At 48.7% G+C, this 15,935-nt stretch overlaps 1 protein-coding gene across 6 annotated transcripts in view; it reads right to left on the bottom strand.

Annotated features, from left to right (window-relative positions):
• The window catches only part of sptssa (serine palmitoyltransferase, small subunit A), a 36,387-nt gene extending 30,856 nt beyond the window's left edge, over positions 1 to 5,531 (bottom strand). The window contains exon 1 of one of the 6 annotated variants that reach the window (XM_068039319.1): positions 5,429 to 5,531. Coding sequence is in view for 2 of the 6 variants with exons in the window: in XM_068039316.1 (XP_067895417.1) it covers positions 1,929 to 2,023 (95 nt within the window). In the remaining 4 variants the exon portion in view is untranslated. Of the gene's footprint in view, positions 1 to 1,789; positions 1,861 to 1,928; positions 2,143 to 5,309 lie in introns of those variants that run through there. The other 5 variants (XM_068039318.1, XM_068039320.1, XM_068039322.1 and 2 more) reach the window with 5 other exon arrangements.
• Between the last annotated feature and the right edge of the window lie 10,404 nt (positions 5,532 to 15,935).

The following is a 15,935-nucleotide window of genomic DNA, read 5'->3' as shown; positions in this document are numbered from 1 at the left end:
GCTGCTAAGACAGGTGGAACTCGATTCATGGTAACGTCTTTCAAAAGGGGATTGGAGGAATACCTGAAGGAAAGAAAACTGCAGGGCTATGGGGAAAGAGCAGGGAGTGAGACTAATTAGATAAAGAGCCAGCACAGGTATAATGAGCAGAATGTCCTCATTCATCCAAGCTGTATCATTCTACGATTCAATAAACACACTTACTTAGGCAATGACCACTTAACTTTCTTGTCAAAGTTATCAAACGTCTTTGCAAAAAATAAGCTTTACAAAATCTACAAACAAAAAGTTACCTTGCTTTCTGTTTGAAAATCACATTCTATTAAACTGCATGCCCATACAGTTCATAAGAGCGATCCAGGCACACACCCATCATTTTTAAACAGTCTCCACCTATGAGAGCTCACTTAATAATTTAGTATTTATCATAGCTGGCTACTCATTTAGTCATACATATTATGATCGCCTACAATTGTTTCAGTGATGCACAAGAAACATTCATGTTGGATTAGTGTGCAAAACTAGCTGCATTTCAACATACACATATTTCTAAAGTCTCTAACCATTGTAAAATGTATTAACTTCATTTTCAAATATAAATATTAATTTCTAATATTCATAATGATTGGGATGCTTTTGTTAAAGTTACTACATAACTAATTCATGTATGTTCAGTTGCATAAAATCAAATCATGTATCAATATTTAAAATACCAATTATTTAAACTGATATTTAAAATATTGATCTATTTCTTTAATTCATTTTCTTTGAAATGTGTTTAATCTGGTGCTTTATGCCCATAACCATACTCTCTCCATCCTGCATTTACATCAGCCAGTCAACACAGAAATGCTGATGTAACTTGGATCTGGCTTCCAAACTCTGAAGCCAGGAACTGATAAACATGTCAACTAGGGCTGTCTCAAAGCATTTCAGCTTTGCACCTGGTTCAGTACAAGACCAGCAAAGTTCAAGTTTATAAAGTTCTCAACTCCTTGAAACACCTGGACATTTTATAAAGATAATTAGTAATGTTAGGAAAACACAGGCAACCCTATCGCTCCGAACAAAATTTAAACAGCCGCAGACATTGCTTTGTCATTGTTAATCAAGTGAGATCGAAATATAACTTAGGTCAACTGCTACACATCATACTCTACAGTATCTGAATTATAACAGTGGTCATCCATTTTATCGCCTCTTCTATCCCTTCATAACTTATTCAGATACTCATGCAAATCAGTTATTGTGACTCTCAATTACTCGTTTTTACCTGAAAAGAAACAATCTCCGCTAGATCCCACGTATTTTAGATGTTTTTTTAGATTTAGAGATACAGCACTGAAACAGGCCCTTCGGCCCACCGAGTCTGTGCCGACCATCAACCACCCATTTAAAAACTAATCCTACACTAATCCCATATTCCTACCACATCCTCACCTGTCTCTATATTCCCCTACCACCTACCTACACTAGGGGCAATTTATAATGGCCAATTTACCTATCAACCTGCAAGTCTTTTGGCTGTGGGAGGAAACCGGAGCACCCGGAGGAAACCCACGCAGACACAGGGAGATCTTGCAAACTCCACACAGGCAGTACCCAGAATTGAACCCGGGTCGCTGGAGCTGTGAGGCCACGGTGCTAATCACTGCGCCACTGTGCCGTATAATTAACAATGACACATATGCAGCAGTTTTTCAATACCTGGCTATTTGGACCTCAGGCATAGTTTAATTAACTCGCACAATTGTGTAAAACTACTGTTTGTTCAAATGATTGGGTTCACCTTCTTCCATCAGAAATCTGACTTGTCTCAAACATAAAACACAGGGATTTAGCGGATCAAAACGACCACAGCAAAAGTTACAAAATCATAAAATGACAGAACAAGTTAGAGTCAGTTTTTGACTAGAACTAGAGCTCACTGATCCTCAGCGAAGCAAGTTAACACAGAGCCGCAGCTGACAACACAACAGGCCAAATCCATGCAACTCGGCAGCAGGAAATCCCACAGCAACATGAAGCAGATAATGTGGAGGAGATCAGAGCCGCCACATTTCCTCCACTGGATGAAGCGGGGCTCAGGAAGCGGTAGCAGACCTGAGAAAACCAGAGTGAGGAAACATAAAGCCTGCTGGGCACAGCAGACACACAGACAGAGCCCGGCTGTGACGGTGAACGGACCCTGTGTACCGAGGCCCAGTGCCTGATGCTGGCGAGTCCGTGTAACTAGGGGCAGGGGTCAGCAGCGGGTCAAAGCCCCGGAACAAAGCGAAGCCCCCGGGGGGGGGGGGGGAGGCAGACACTGTCTCACACCGGGAAAGGCGGGGGGGGGGGGGTGTAGACACTGTCTCACCCCAGGAAAGGCGGGGGGGGGAAGAGGGTGTAGACACTGTCTCACCCCGGGAAAGGCGGGGGGGGCGGGTGTAGACACTGTCTCACCCCGGGAAAGGCGGGGGGGGGGGGAGGGTGTAGACACTGTCTCACCCCAGGAAAGGCGGGGGGGGGGGGGGGGGGTGGTGTAGACACTGTCTCACCCCGGGAAAGGCGGGGGGGGGGGGGGAGGGTGTAGACACTGTCTCACCCCAGGAAAGGCGGGGGGGGGGGGGGGAGGGTGTAGACACTGTCTCACCCCAGGAAAGGCGGGGGGGGGGGGGGGTGGTGTAGACACTGTCTCACCCCAGGAAAGGCGGGGGGGGGGGGGGGGGGGGTGGTGTAGACACTGTCTCACCCAGGAAAGGCGGGGGGGGGGGGGGTGGTGTAGACACTGTCTCACCCCAGGAAAGGCGGGGGGGGGGGGGGGGGGTGGTGTAGACACTGTCTCACCCCAGGAAAGGCGGGGGGGGGGGGGGGGGGGGTGGTGTAGACTGTCTCACCCCAGGAAAGGCGGGGGGGGGGGTGTAGACTGTCTCACCCCAGGAAAGGCGGGGGGGGGGGGGGTGTAGACACTGTCTCACCCCAGGAAAGGCGGGGGGGGGGGGGGTGTAGACACTGTCTCACCCCAGGAAAGGCGGGGGGGGGGGGTGTAGACACTGTCTCACCCCAGGAAAGGCGGGGGGGGGGGGTGTAGACACTGTCTCACCCCAGGAAAGGCGGGGGGGGGGGGGGTGTAGACACTGTCTCACCCCAGGAAAGGCGGGGGGGGGGGGGGTGTAGACACTGTCTCACCCCAGGAAAGGCGGGCGGGGGGGGGGGGGGTGTACACCCCAGGAAAGGCGGGGGGGGGGGGGTGTAGACACTGTCTCACCCCAGGAAAGGCGGGGGGGGGGGGGGTGTAGACACTGTCTCACCCCAGGAAAGGCGGGGGGGGGGGGGGGGTGTAGACACTGTCTCACCCCAGGAAAGGCGGGGGGGGGGGGGGTGTAGACACTGTCTCACCCCAGGAAAGGCGGGGGGGGGGGGGGTGTAGACACTGTCTCACCCCAGGAAAGGCGGGCGGGGGGGGGGGGGGGGGTGTAGACACTGTCTCACCCCAGGAAAGGCGGGGGGGGGGGGGTGTAGACACTGTCTCACCCCAGGAAAGGCGGGGGGGGGGGGGGGGTGTAGACACTGTCTCACCCCAGGAAAGGCGGGGGGGGGGGTGTAGACACTGTCTCACCCCAGGAAAGGCGGGGGGGGGGGGGTGTAGACACTGTCTCACCCCAGGAAAGGCGGGGGGGGGGGGGGGGGGTGTAGACACTGGTCTCACCCCAGGAAAGGCGGGGGGGGGGGGGGGGGGGTGTAGACACTGTCTCACCCCAGGAAAGGCGGGGGGGGGGGGGGGGGTGTAGACACTGTCTCACCCCAGGAAAGGCGGGGGGGGGGGGGGGGTGTAGACACTGTCTCACCCCAGGAAAGGCGGGGGGGGGGGGGGGGGTGTAGACACTGTCTCACCCCAGGAAAGGCGGGGGGGGGGGGGGGGGGTGTAGACACTGTCTCACCCCAGGAAAGGCGGGGGGGGGGGAGGGGTGTAGACACTGTCTCACCCCAGGAAAGGGGGGGGGGGGGAGGGGTGTAGACACTGTCTCACCCCAGGAAAGGGGGGCGGGGTGTAGACACTGTCTCACCCCAGGAAAGGGGGGGGGGGTGTAGACACTGTCTCACCCCCGGGAAAGGGGGGGGGGGTGTAGACACTGTCTCACCCCCGGGAAAGGGGGAGGGGGGGAGGTAGACACTCTCACCCCCGGGAAAGGGGGAGGGGGGGAGGTAGACACTCTCACCCCCGGGAAAGGGGGAGGGGGGGAGGTAGACACTCTCACCCCCGGGAAAGGGGGAGGGGGGGAGGTAGACACTCTCACCCCCGGGAAAGGGGGAGGGGGGGAGGTAGACACTCTCACCCCCGGGAAAGGGGGAGGGGGGGAGGTAGACACTCTCACCCCCGGGAAAGGGGGAGGGGGGGAGGTAGACACTCTCACCCCCGGGAAAGGGGGAGGGGGGGAGGTAGACACTCTCACCCCCGGGAAAGGGGGAGGGGGGGAGGTAGACACTCTCACCCCCGGGAAAGGGGGAGGGGGGGAGGTAGACACTCTCACCCCCGGGAAAGGGGGAGGGGGGGGTGGGAGGTAGACACTCTCACCCCCAGGAAAGGGGGGGGGGGTGTAGACACTGTCTCACCCCCGGGAAAGGGGGAGGGGGGGGAGGTAGACACTCTCACCCCCGGGAAAGGGGGAGGGGGGGAGGTAGACACTCTCACCCCCGGGAAAGGGGGAGGTGGGAGGTAGACACTCTCACCCCCGGGAAAGGGGGAGGTGGGAGGGAGGTAGACACTCTCACCCCCGGGAAAGGGGGAGGTGGGAGGGAGGTAGACACTCTCACCCCCGGGAAAGGGGGAGGTGGGAGGGAGGTAGACACTCTCACCCCCGGGAAAGGGGGAGGTGGGAGGGAGGTAGACACTCTCACCCCCGGGAAAGGGGGAGGTGGGAGGGAGGTAGACACTCTCACCCCCGGGAAAGGGGGAGGTGGGAGGGAGGTAGACACTCTCACCCCCGGGAAAGGGGGAGGTGGGAGGGAGGTAGACACTCTCACCCCCGGGAAAGGGGGAGGTGGGAGGGAGGTAGACACTCTCACCCCCGGGAAAGGGGGGGGGGTGGGAGGTAGACACTCTCACCCCCGGGAAAGGGGGAGGGGGGGAGGTAGACACTCTCACCCCCGGGAAAGGGGGAGGGGGTGGGAGGTAGACACTCTCAATACCGGGAAAGGGGGAGGGGTGCGTCGTGAGGAAAGACAGACACTGTCTGACCCCGGGGGGAGGGAAGACAGACACTGTCTGACCCGGGGGGGAGGTGAGGGAAGACAGATTATCTGACCCCGGGAAGGCGGACACTGACCCCGGTTCTCTCTCTCACCCGAGCTTCAGTATTTCCCTGACGGAGCTGCGAAATGTCCGGCCCAAAACCCGACACCAATGCCGTAGCTGCCCTACCGGTGAAAATACTCCGCACATTACCCGTGGTGGCGCCGCCGCTCCTTCACCCGATTCTGCCAAGTCGCCCTCTTCCGGCCTAAAAGCCGACCCCGCCTCCCCGGTTACAGCCCGCCTGCGACTCGGAGTCACATCCGCAACAAGAACGGACAAAGCAGCCGGAGTTAGTCAGCACCTGGGAAATAAACTGTTGAATAGGAGTTAATGACAAATTAGACTTTAAAAATAAACATCTGTCTTAGGAGCACGAGTAGGCCTTTTGGCCCTTCGAGTCTGCTCCACCATTCGATAAGATCATGACTGATTTGGTTGTGGCCTTAACTCCACTTTCCTATCTGCCTTACTCCCTTGTCTATCAAAAATTTAACTCAGCCTTTAATATTTTCAATAACCCAGCCTCTGCTACTTTGTGGGGAAGAGAATTCCACAGACTAACGACTCTTTTAGAGAAAACATTTCTCTTCATCTTGTCTTAAAAGGGAGACCTCTTATTCTTAGATAAAAACAAGAAAGGCTGGAAATACTCTTATTCTCAAACTGTGCCCCCAGTTCAGTCTCCCCCACAAGAGGAAATATCCTCCCGGTATCCACTCTTATCAAGTCCCCTCAATAGATTCTGATACTGAAAGGTGTGGGACCTGATTGCGAGAGTGATATATGTGTGTCTATGATTTAGTATTTGTTTGTTGTTTATAATGTACAGACTTTAATATTGAACACTGTTCTGTGGGTTGCAGAGAAAACCTTTCCCAGACTGGTGAATCTATGAATCTCAGCACAAACCCTTCACTCGCCATTCAATTGCTGCCATTGTTCTCGATCAAAACAAGTCTTGCAGCATGCAAAGGTGTTTGGACCATTTCAATGAGCTTCTAAGGAAAGGCTCCAAACATCCTGTGTGTTTGACATCCTAGGAATATTTTTGAAAGATCAACTTTGACAGCAATATCTGACATGAAGACTTGTCAGGCCTCGGAGGAGAGTAATGTTGAGATTTAGCTTAAGATGTCTTTGTTTTTAGAATTTGAGAAAATTAGTAAAAGTTGTAGTTAATATAATCAATATACTTTTTGCATTGAATACGCATTTTACGTATAAGGGAATAAATTGCGAGACTCACACACCTGTGGCCAATTCAGGAAAACAATTAAGGGAAATCCCTGAATAACTCCCTCAGGCTATCACCCAGTTTGCTATCCTAAATAATATCTGACTGTCAATACCACAAGATAACATATGACACAGTAGTCTTCTGTGTGGCATTTTTCCCCGAAGGCTTTCTTGAAATTAAGATATATGGCAACAAAGGGCACTGGCCTGAAATGTTAAGTGCTTACAGTGCTGCCTGATCTGCTGAGCATTTCCAGCATTCTTTTTATTTCAGATTTTCACAGTATTTTGCTTTTGTATATGACATCAACTGGACTGCCATCACCCTCTAATTTGGTCAGTTCCTTAAAGAACTGTCAGTGTAGTGACGCAGGAGTTCTGTTTCATAAAGCATTCCAGATCCAGCAGCAATAGTTTGTATCTTTCCAAGAGATCTCTGAAAACATTACATTTGGTCTATTATGGCTGGACGCTGAAAGTGCAACTCTGTTTCTCACCCACTCTCTACTTATCCATATCTTGTAGGTGCCAATAAAACAATTAAACATCCTAATTTATAACAAAACCCAGATGACAGAAGCTTTCTGTTTGCTTTCAAAATGCAACATATTTATTTCTTTTATAATTGGGATGAGGAAAGATAATAACCAAATAAAGATGGGGAATGATACAATTTCTTTCACTCTCCCAGATGCTAGTAATGGGAAAGTTTACATTTTCAATCAACAAAAGTCATAGGAACATAGGAAGAACCTAGAAAGAGGAGTAGGCCATTCAGCCTGTTCCACCATTCAATTAGATCATGGCTGATCATCTACCTCAACGGCAGTTTCTCGCACTATCCCCATATTCCTTGATGTCATTAGTATCCAGATATCTATCGATTTCTGTCTTGAACATGCTCAATTCTTGAACGTCCACAGCCCTGCCAATTCAGGTGATAACCGGTCGTGATTAGGGGTTTTTCATTGTTTTTCAAAATGTAATCTTTTTTAAAAATTAGAACGAGAAAAGGTGCCATCAGTTTACTGGATTTTTAATAGCTTTTTAAATAGTTCTTATAATTTGAAACCAACAGTAGCTGCAATAGCAGGGTAATAAATAGTCTATTATTTTTTTCCTCTCAGACTAATCAATGCAGCCTCACGTTTTCTTGCTTTCTCACAAACCCTTAATATAAATTTAACAATAATCAAAATTTTGACATTTGTCCTCTAGCGTTTGTTAACAAAAAAAAACCAAGTTGGATTTGTTAATGACAGAGAGAAGCAGTCTGTCATTTGGCTAGCTTAATTACCCTACCGATGCAGCCTCAGAAATTGTATGCACTACATGTGCTCAAATTGTAGGGTCTGCCTTTCTTGTCTCTTGAGAACACACATTCTACTGGATAAAATGTCATGAAAAAGAGGGTAGAGACCCACTTAGCCGTATTTCTGTCCCCTTTATGTTGCCATTGGAATTTCTGCGTTTTCAGCGTGGTGCAGTGGGGAGAGGGTGGGAAGGTAGAGGGCACAGTGGGACCTGTGTTTGTGCTTGTAATAGGTCGAGGTATAACTGTCATTATAAATGTGGTGGGAGGGACATTCTCAGGCTGAGGCCTCACTTTACTATTCATCCATTATTCAAGGTCTCAGCAGAGAGGTATTTGAAGAAACCAGGTACTGGGATTCTATTGGGATTTCTGTGGAACAGAAGGTCTGTAACAGGAGACCACATGATGCCATGAGAGATGGAGAAATTGGAAGAATGGAATGGAGTCCTTACAGGAAGCAGCGTGTGAGGAAGTGTATTCGAGGCAGCTGTGGGAGGTGTTGGGTTTATAATGAATATTTGTGGACAGTCTGTCCCCAGAGAGTCTCCGAAGCGTCTGTTCTGATGATGCAACCTTCCACAACAGTGCTTCTGATATGTCTTCCTTTTTCCTTAACCGAGGATTCCCCCCCACTGTGGTTGACAGGGCTCTCAACCATGTCCCGACCTATTTCCCACACTTGTACCCTCACCCCTTCCCCTCCCTCCCAGAACCACGACAGGGTTCCCCTTGTCCTCACTTTCCACCCCACCAGCCTCCACATCCAAAGGATCATCCTCCACCATTTCCGCCACCTCTAGCGTGATGCCACAGTCAAATGCATCTTCCCCTCCCTTCCCCTGTTAGCATTCCAATGGGATCGTTCCCTCCATGACACCCTGGTCCACTCCTCCATTACCCATGACACCCCGTCCCCTTCCTACGGCACCTTCCCATGCAGTTGCGGGAGGTGTAATACCTGCCCTTTTATCTCCTCTCTCCTCACCATCCAAGGCCTCAAACACTCCTTTCAGGTGAAGCAACGATTTACTTGTACTTCTTGCAATTTAGTATACAGTATTCGCTGCTCACATTGCAGTCTCTTCTACAGTGGGGAGACCAAACGCAGATTGGGTGACCTCTTTGTGGAATACCTCCACTCAGTCTGCAAGCATGACCCCGAGCTTCCATTTGCTTGCCATTTCAACACCCCTGCTCTCATGCACACATTTCTATCCATGGCCAGCTGCAGTGCTGTAGTGAATATCAACACAAGCTTGAAGAACAGCATCTCATTTTCCAATTCAGCACTCTGCAGCCTTCCAGACAGAACATTGAGTTAAATAATTTCAGAGCATGATTGGCCCCTTTTTAAAATTATTTTATTTTATTTTATCATTTTTTTACCATGTGCCTGCCTTAAACTGGGTTTTTCATGTTTGTGCTTTTGGCTGGGCTGTTCATTTTTCTGTCATTAACACATTCTGTGCATTAATGCTTTGTTTTTCACCACACCATTAACACACTCTTTTTGCCTTGGTCCCATGACCTCCTTGTCAGTTAATCTATCTGGCCCTCTGTCCTATCACACACCTTCCCTTTCGTTCTCTTCCCCCACACCATCCCCCACCCCCGCTTTACTTGCTTAAAACCTATTACATTTCTAACCTTTGCCAGTTCTGATGAAAGGTCACAGACCTGAAACGTTAACTCTGCTTCTCTCTCCATAGATGCTGCCAGACCTGCTGAGTATTCCCAGCACTTTCTGCTTTTATTTCACATTTCCAGCATGCGCCGTATTTTGCTTTTGATTGCATTGGTTTACTGGCTTTGATGGAAACTTAAGTGTATGGGTGACAACGCCTTGATAAGTACTGAGGTTCCCCATCTTGCTATTTTATTCCCACCATCTGTCCTATCCAAACTACCAGGGTGGCAAGGAAAAAATTAGCAAGGAAAAAATTAGCAAAGACAAATGTGGGTCCATTACAGGCAGAGACAGGAGAATTTATAACGGGAAATAGAGAAATGGCAAGAGAAGCTGAATAATTACTTTGTGTCTGTCTTCACGGAGGAATATCCAAGAAGTCTCCCTGAAATAATTGAGATCCAAGGGTCTAGTGAGAATGAGGAACTGAAAGAAATTAGGATTAGTAAAAAGTAGTATTAGAGAAATTAATGGGACTGAAAGTTGATAAATCCCTGGGACCTGATGATCTCACCTTAGAGTGTTGAAAGAGATAGTAGATGCATTGGTGATCATCTTTCAAAATTCTTCAAATTCTGCAATGGTACCTGCAGATTGGAAGGTTGCAAATGTAACCCCACTGTTTAAGAAAGGAGGGAGAGAGAAGACGGGGAACTACAGACCTGTCGGTAGTAGGGAAAATACTAGGATTTATTATAAAGGATGTGATTACTGAACACTTAGTTAATAATGGTCTGATTGGGCAGAGTCAGCATGGATTTATGAAGGGGAAATCATGTTTGACAAACGTTAGAGTTTTTTGATGATGCTACTAGTAGAGTGCATGAGGGGGATTGGTGTATTTGGACTTTCAGAAGGCTTTTGATAAAGTCCCACATAGGAAGTTAATAAGCAAAATTAAAGCGCATGGGATTGGGGGAAATAAATTACCATGGATTGAAGATTGGGAACAGGCAGAAAACAGAGAGTAGGGAATAAATGGGTCATTCACAGGTTGGCAGGCTATGACCAGTGGGGTATCGCAAGGATCAGACTTGGACCCCAGCTGTTCACAATCTGTATCAATGATTTGGATGAGGGGACCAATTGTAATATTTGCAAGTTTGCAGATGACACAAAACTTGGTGGGAATGTGAGTTGTGAGGAGGATGCAAAGAAGCTTCAAGGGGCTTTGGACAGGCTGAGGGAGTGGGCAAGAAGATGGCAGATGGAATATAGGGCTGGATTTAGTTCTCCCCCAGGCATCGGGGTCCGTGATGGAGGTGGGGGGCCTGAAAATGCATCCAGAAGAGTGCCACCACGCACCCCGACGCCAGGAGGGCCCGGCCCAATATTACAGGTGGCAGCGAGGCCTCGTGGTGATCCCTGCCACTTGGCGACGGGACTGCCATTTAAATATATGAATGAATTAATTATACTTAAATTCCCACCGTCTGTCCAGGTGCAATCTTCGTGCCGCTGGTTGGCACTCCCGCACCTTCGGATCCCCCGTCCGGGGAAACAAGGCACCACACTGGTGGGGAGGGTGGAGGAGGTAAGTTTCACAGTGGGGGAAATGGGGTCAAAGTAACATCATTGATGTAGGGGATGGTGGGAAGGGTTAGCGGTTAAAGTTTATGGGTATTGGGGTGTGGGAGAGAGGCAAAATAAATGTGTTTAATTTTTTTTAATTCAATTTATCTTTAAATATTTAAATCTGCCGGTAGGGCTGACAGCCTTTAAAAATGGTGTCAGCGCCTGCGCACAGGCAGCTGACATCTTTGCCAGGATGGACAGCTCACCGTCTCCACGTGATCGGCGGGGGGGGGGGGGGGGGTGGTGGTGGTGGCCCGCCCCGGGCATTCAAATGAAGATTGTGGCGGCTCCGCGACATGCAGCCGAATGGGTGGGCCGCTGTTTTTATCGCCCACCGCCATCTTCGGCAGTGGGCACAGAAGATGCAGCCCATAATGTGGATAAATGTGAGGTTATCCAGTTAGGTAAGAGGAACAGAGGTGCAGAATATTTCTTAAATGGTGAGAGATTGGAAAGTGTTGATGGCCAAATGGACCTGGGTGTCCTTGTTCATAAGTCACTGAAAGCTAGCTTGCAAATGCAGCCAGCAATTAGGAAGGAAAATAGTATGTTAGCCTTAACCACAAGAGGACTTGGGTTCAGGAGCAAAGAAGTCTTGCTTCAAGTGTATAGAGCATTAGTGAGGCCGCACTTGGAATATTGTATGGAGTTCTGATCCCCTTGCCTGAGGAAAGATATACTTGCCATAGAGGCAGTGCAGCGGAGTTTCGCCAGACTGATTCCTAGGATGGTGGAATTGTCCAATGAGGAGAGATTGAGGAGACTGGGCCTGTATTCTCTAGAGTTGAGAAGAATGAGAGGCAATCTCATAGAAACTTACAAAATTCTTAATGGAATAGACAGGGTAGATGCAGAAAGGATGTTTTCCCTGGCTGTGGGGTCTAAATCCAGGGGACACAATCTCAGAATAAAGGGCAAGCCATTTAGGACTGAGATGAGGAGGAACTTCTTCACTCAGAGGGTGTGAATCTTTGGAATTCTCTGTCCCAGAGGGTGGTAGAAGCTCAGTCACTGAGTAAGTTCAAGACAGAGATCGATAGATTTCTATTTGCTAATGACATCAAGGGATATGGGATGGTGCGGGAATATAGTGTTGAGATAGACGATCAGCCATGATCTAGAATTGCAGAGCAGGCTTGAAGGGTTGAATGGCCTACTCCTGCTCCTATGTTCCTATGTGGCAGTATGGCCTTTATCACAAAATCATAACTTGGTCCTTCCTTCTCCTCCTCCTTTGATACCTTCTCTTCATTCAAGAACTTGTTTCACTTCACTCACCATGCATTTAAAATCCTCGTTCTCTATTACCCCCCCAACAAGCCCTACACCATGTTTCTCACGGAGATTTCTTCACTCCGTTCCTCTGCTCTGATACACTCCTCATACTCAGGTAAAGCACTTTGGGACATTTTACTATGTTAAAGTTGCAAGTTGTTGTTAATTTCAGTCTCCATGTCAACTCACCTTGTGCCTTCTCTCCTTATTTCAGTGTCTTCCCTTAACCTCTCTGTCCATATAAATTCTCCAGACACGACTATTCCAATGCACTCCTGATCGGCCTCCCAATCTTCACCCCCATAAACTTCAGCTCATCCTAAACTCTGTTGTTCATTTCCTATCCTGCACCAAATCCTGCTCACCATCGCCCCTGTCCTTGCTAACCTACATTGGTTCCAGGTCCTCCAACTTGACATTTTTATCCTTGTGTTTAAACCTCTTCATGATCTCACACCTGCCTACCTCTAATTTCATCCAGCCCTACAGACCCCTCTGACCTCAGCATTCATCTGACTCTGGACTCTTGTACATCTCTCCCTCCCTTCATTCCACCGTTGGTGGCCCTGTCTTTAGCCACCTAGGTCCCCACAATTTCCAATTCCCTCCCTAACCCCACTACCTCACTCTCCTGCTCTAAGGGCCTTCTTAAAACCACCTCTTTCACTAAGCTTTTTGTCATCCATTATACTATCTACTTCTTTGGCTTGCCGTCCATTTTTGTCTGTTTATGCCTCTGTGAGGTTAAAGGCACTACATAAATGTAAGTTGATGCAGATTCATTTATGATAAAATAGATAAATATTTGATGTGATGTCTATCACAAACATAGATCCAGTTGATAAAAACAATGACAAGGTTTGCTTTTTTCCAGGCACATTAACGAAAGACGATTTAGATCTCACAGCAAGGATAAAGACCCTCATTGATGTGCAGAATTGGGACTTCCACCTGAGAATTATGTAGAATATGCAGGGGAGGTATCCTCAGTGTACCAGCCAATATTTATTGCTCAATCAGCATCACAAAAAAGATGATCCGGTCATTATCATTGTATGAGCTTACTATGTGAAAATTGGCTACTGCGTTTCAACATTATAATAGTGACAACACTTCAAAAGTACTTCATTGGCTGTACAGCGCTTTGGGACATCCTGTGGTCATGAAAGGTGCTATAAAGATGAAATTCATATATAAATGCAAGTCATTCATTATTTTGCTTTCTGTACCAGATTTGACTCTAGTTCACCTTATTTCTCTGTCGTTCCACCTTTCTTTCTCAATCCTTAAATCTCATTGGTTAAGGAGATATACTGTTGGTACAGCCATTCACTAATGATGTACTGTTGCTTTGCCACGCTGTTATCAGCTCGCACTTCCAACAAGTTATGGCACCAAAATGTTGGTGAAGGATGCAAGAAAATATCTAACAGCGTACACTGTGGGATGCTCCAGCAAGATGTGGAATATAACAATCATTCCTTGTATAATGCTAATGAGGGAGACAGGCACAATATGAAGGGAGTGGCATGATACACATTTATAAATAAACTATATATCATTCGTTCTTTTCTTTTCATGAGCGGGAGGAAGTATAATGGGGAATAAGAAAAAGGCAGAGACATTAAACAAATCCTTTGGCTGGAGGTCGGGGCGGGTGCATAAAATCGGAGGAGACTGCATTTTGGCTGGAAGTCTGACATCATGACATCGCTTCCAGATTTTACCAGTGGTGGAAACCATGGAGGGCGGACTTCTGACATCGAGGCAGCAGTGACAATATTGAAAATGCTGGTGCCTTTAATTAAACAGGGGACTCATTTCAGTGTTAATAGAGAGCAGGTGATGCTCATTATAGTTTTGTATTTAAGGGCTGAGGTTTTGCCCAGTTGGGGAGTTGCATCTGGACAGAAAGTTAGTCCAGAAGGGAAGAGTGGGAACTGATATTTGGACTGAGCTATGAATTGACAATAAAACAGTTGTGGATTAGAGACTGTCATAGGCCTCCTCATTTTGGTGAATGGACATCTGCCTGTTTAACAGGTGGGACACCAACTGAAGTATTTAAAAAGCCAATTCACTGAAATTTTTTCTCCAAAGAAGAACCAGCTTGTGGTGGCAGGAAGGGTGGTGACAAAGGGTGCTGGCAGACATTGGCAAAATGGGGGAGAAGGTGTCAGGAATGGAGAGGGGATGCTATGGCAAGGGTCATGTAGGTGCAGTGGAACTTGCCCTGAAGAGAAGACTTTTGGGGGGGTGAGGGGGCTAACTTGTTGGAAGACCTAGGATTCAGAAGGAAGCTACCTGCCATAGGCCTCACTCACCCAGGTTGTGTGGCCCCCATTGAGGAGCAGGGGCAGCTCAGAGGGAGGCAGCTGCAGGCACTGGCAGGAGCATATCGCCAACCTCAACCATCAAGAGGGTCAGCCTTTGGGTGGGCATGGTGCAGAAGGGTGCAAAGGGGCACACCAACAGCCATGTGCACGCAGAAGAGCCTATCCCCAGGAGAGAGTCTACCTCTACTGCCCAAGGCTGAACTTTCTCCAAATGTCCTGGAGGCAGTGTCAGCAAAGATTACAGCTCTCCAGGGAGGTCATCGGGTATCTCTGCACTATGCTGCAGGATGAGCTGATATCCATGGGAATTGGTGGACACCCAATGTCAACAGCCCTGAAGATCACCGTGGGCTCTCAACTTCTACACCTCTGGCTCTTTCCAGGATCCACTGGGGACATGTGTGGGATCCACCAGTCTGTGGCCCATCAGTACATCAAGGAGATGACCAACGGCCTGTTCAAGAGGGCTGGCGACTATATGCAATACTATACCGATCCAAAAAGTCAGGTGGAGAGGACCATTGGGATTTGGGCCCACTGCTGGACTCCTGCAGCTGCAAGGTGTCAATGACTGCACACATGCGGTCATCAAGGCTCCCTCGGACCAACCAGCAGCCTTTCTGAACAGGAAGGGTTTCCACTTGCTCAATGTTCAACTAGTCTGTGACCACCGAAAGAGGATACCACAGGTGTGTATAATGTAGTATAAAGTACATAAGCTGTTGCTGGGTAGATTATGTAATTAGACCTTCAGAATCATCACAGGATGTGATGGTATGAGTCCGTACCTCGTGCTGCTCAGTGTTCATGTTGATACCCTAGTAAGAAGACCCCTGTAAATAAACTCCTGTTACTTTGACCCAGAGTCTACTTTCCTCATTCAATACTAATAGCACACTGACAAGACAGTACAATGCAAGGTTCCTGGGAAGCAGCCACGAAGCCTAAAGACCTCGGCAGTCCCAAGTGCCACAGCTTTTCCAGACTTTGCACATCTTCCAAGGATGGATTCTGGGAGACAAGGGCTTCCCACTACAGACATGGCTACTCATACCCATGAGGATCCCACACACAGATGCAGAGGAAAGGTACAACATCTACCATGGATCAACTCAAGCGACCATTGAGCAGACCATTGGACTTCTGAAGATGTGACTCAGTTGCTTTGATTGATCCAGTGGAGCCCTGCAGTACGCCCAGTGAGAGTCTCACATTTCCTCGTGGTCTGCTGTG

This window comes from Heterodontus francisci, chromosome 9 (assembly GCF_036365525.1).
Source record: "Heterodontus francisci isolate sHetFra1 chromosome 9, sHetFra1.hap1, whole genome shotgun sequence".
NCBI lineage: Eukaryota > Metazoa > Chordata > Chondrichthyes > Heterodontiformes > Heterodontidae > Heterodontus > Heterodontus francisci.
The sequence above is the reverse complement of the archived record's forward strand: the minus strand, read 5'-3'. Positions and strand labels throughout refer to the sequence as shown.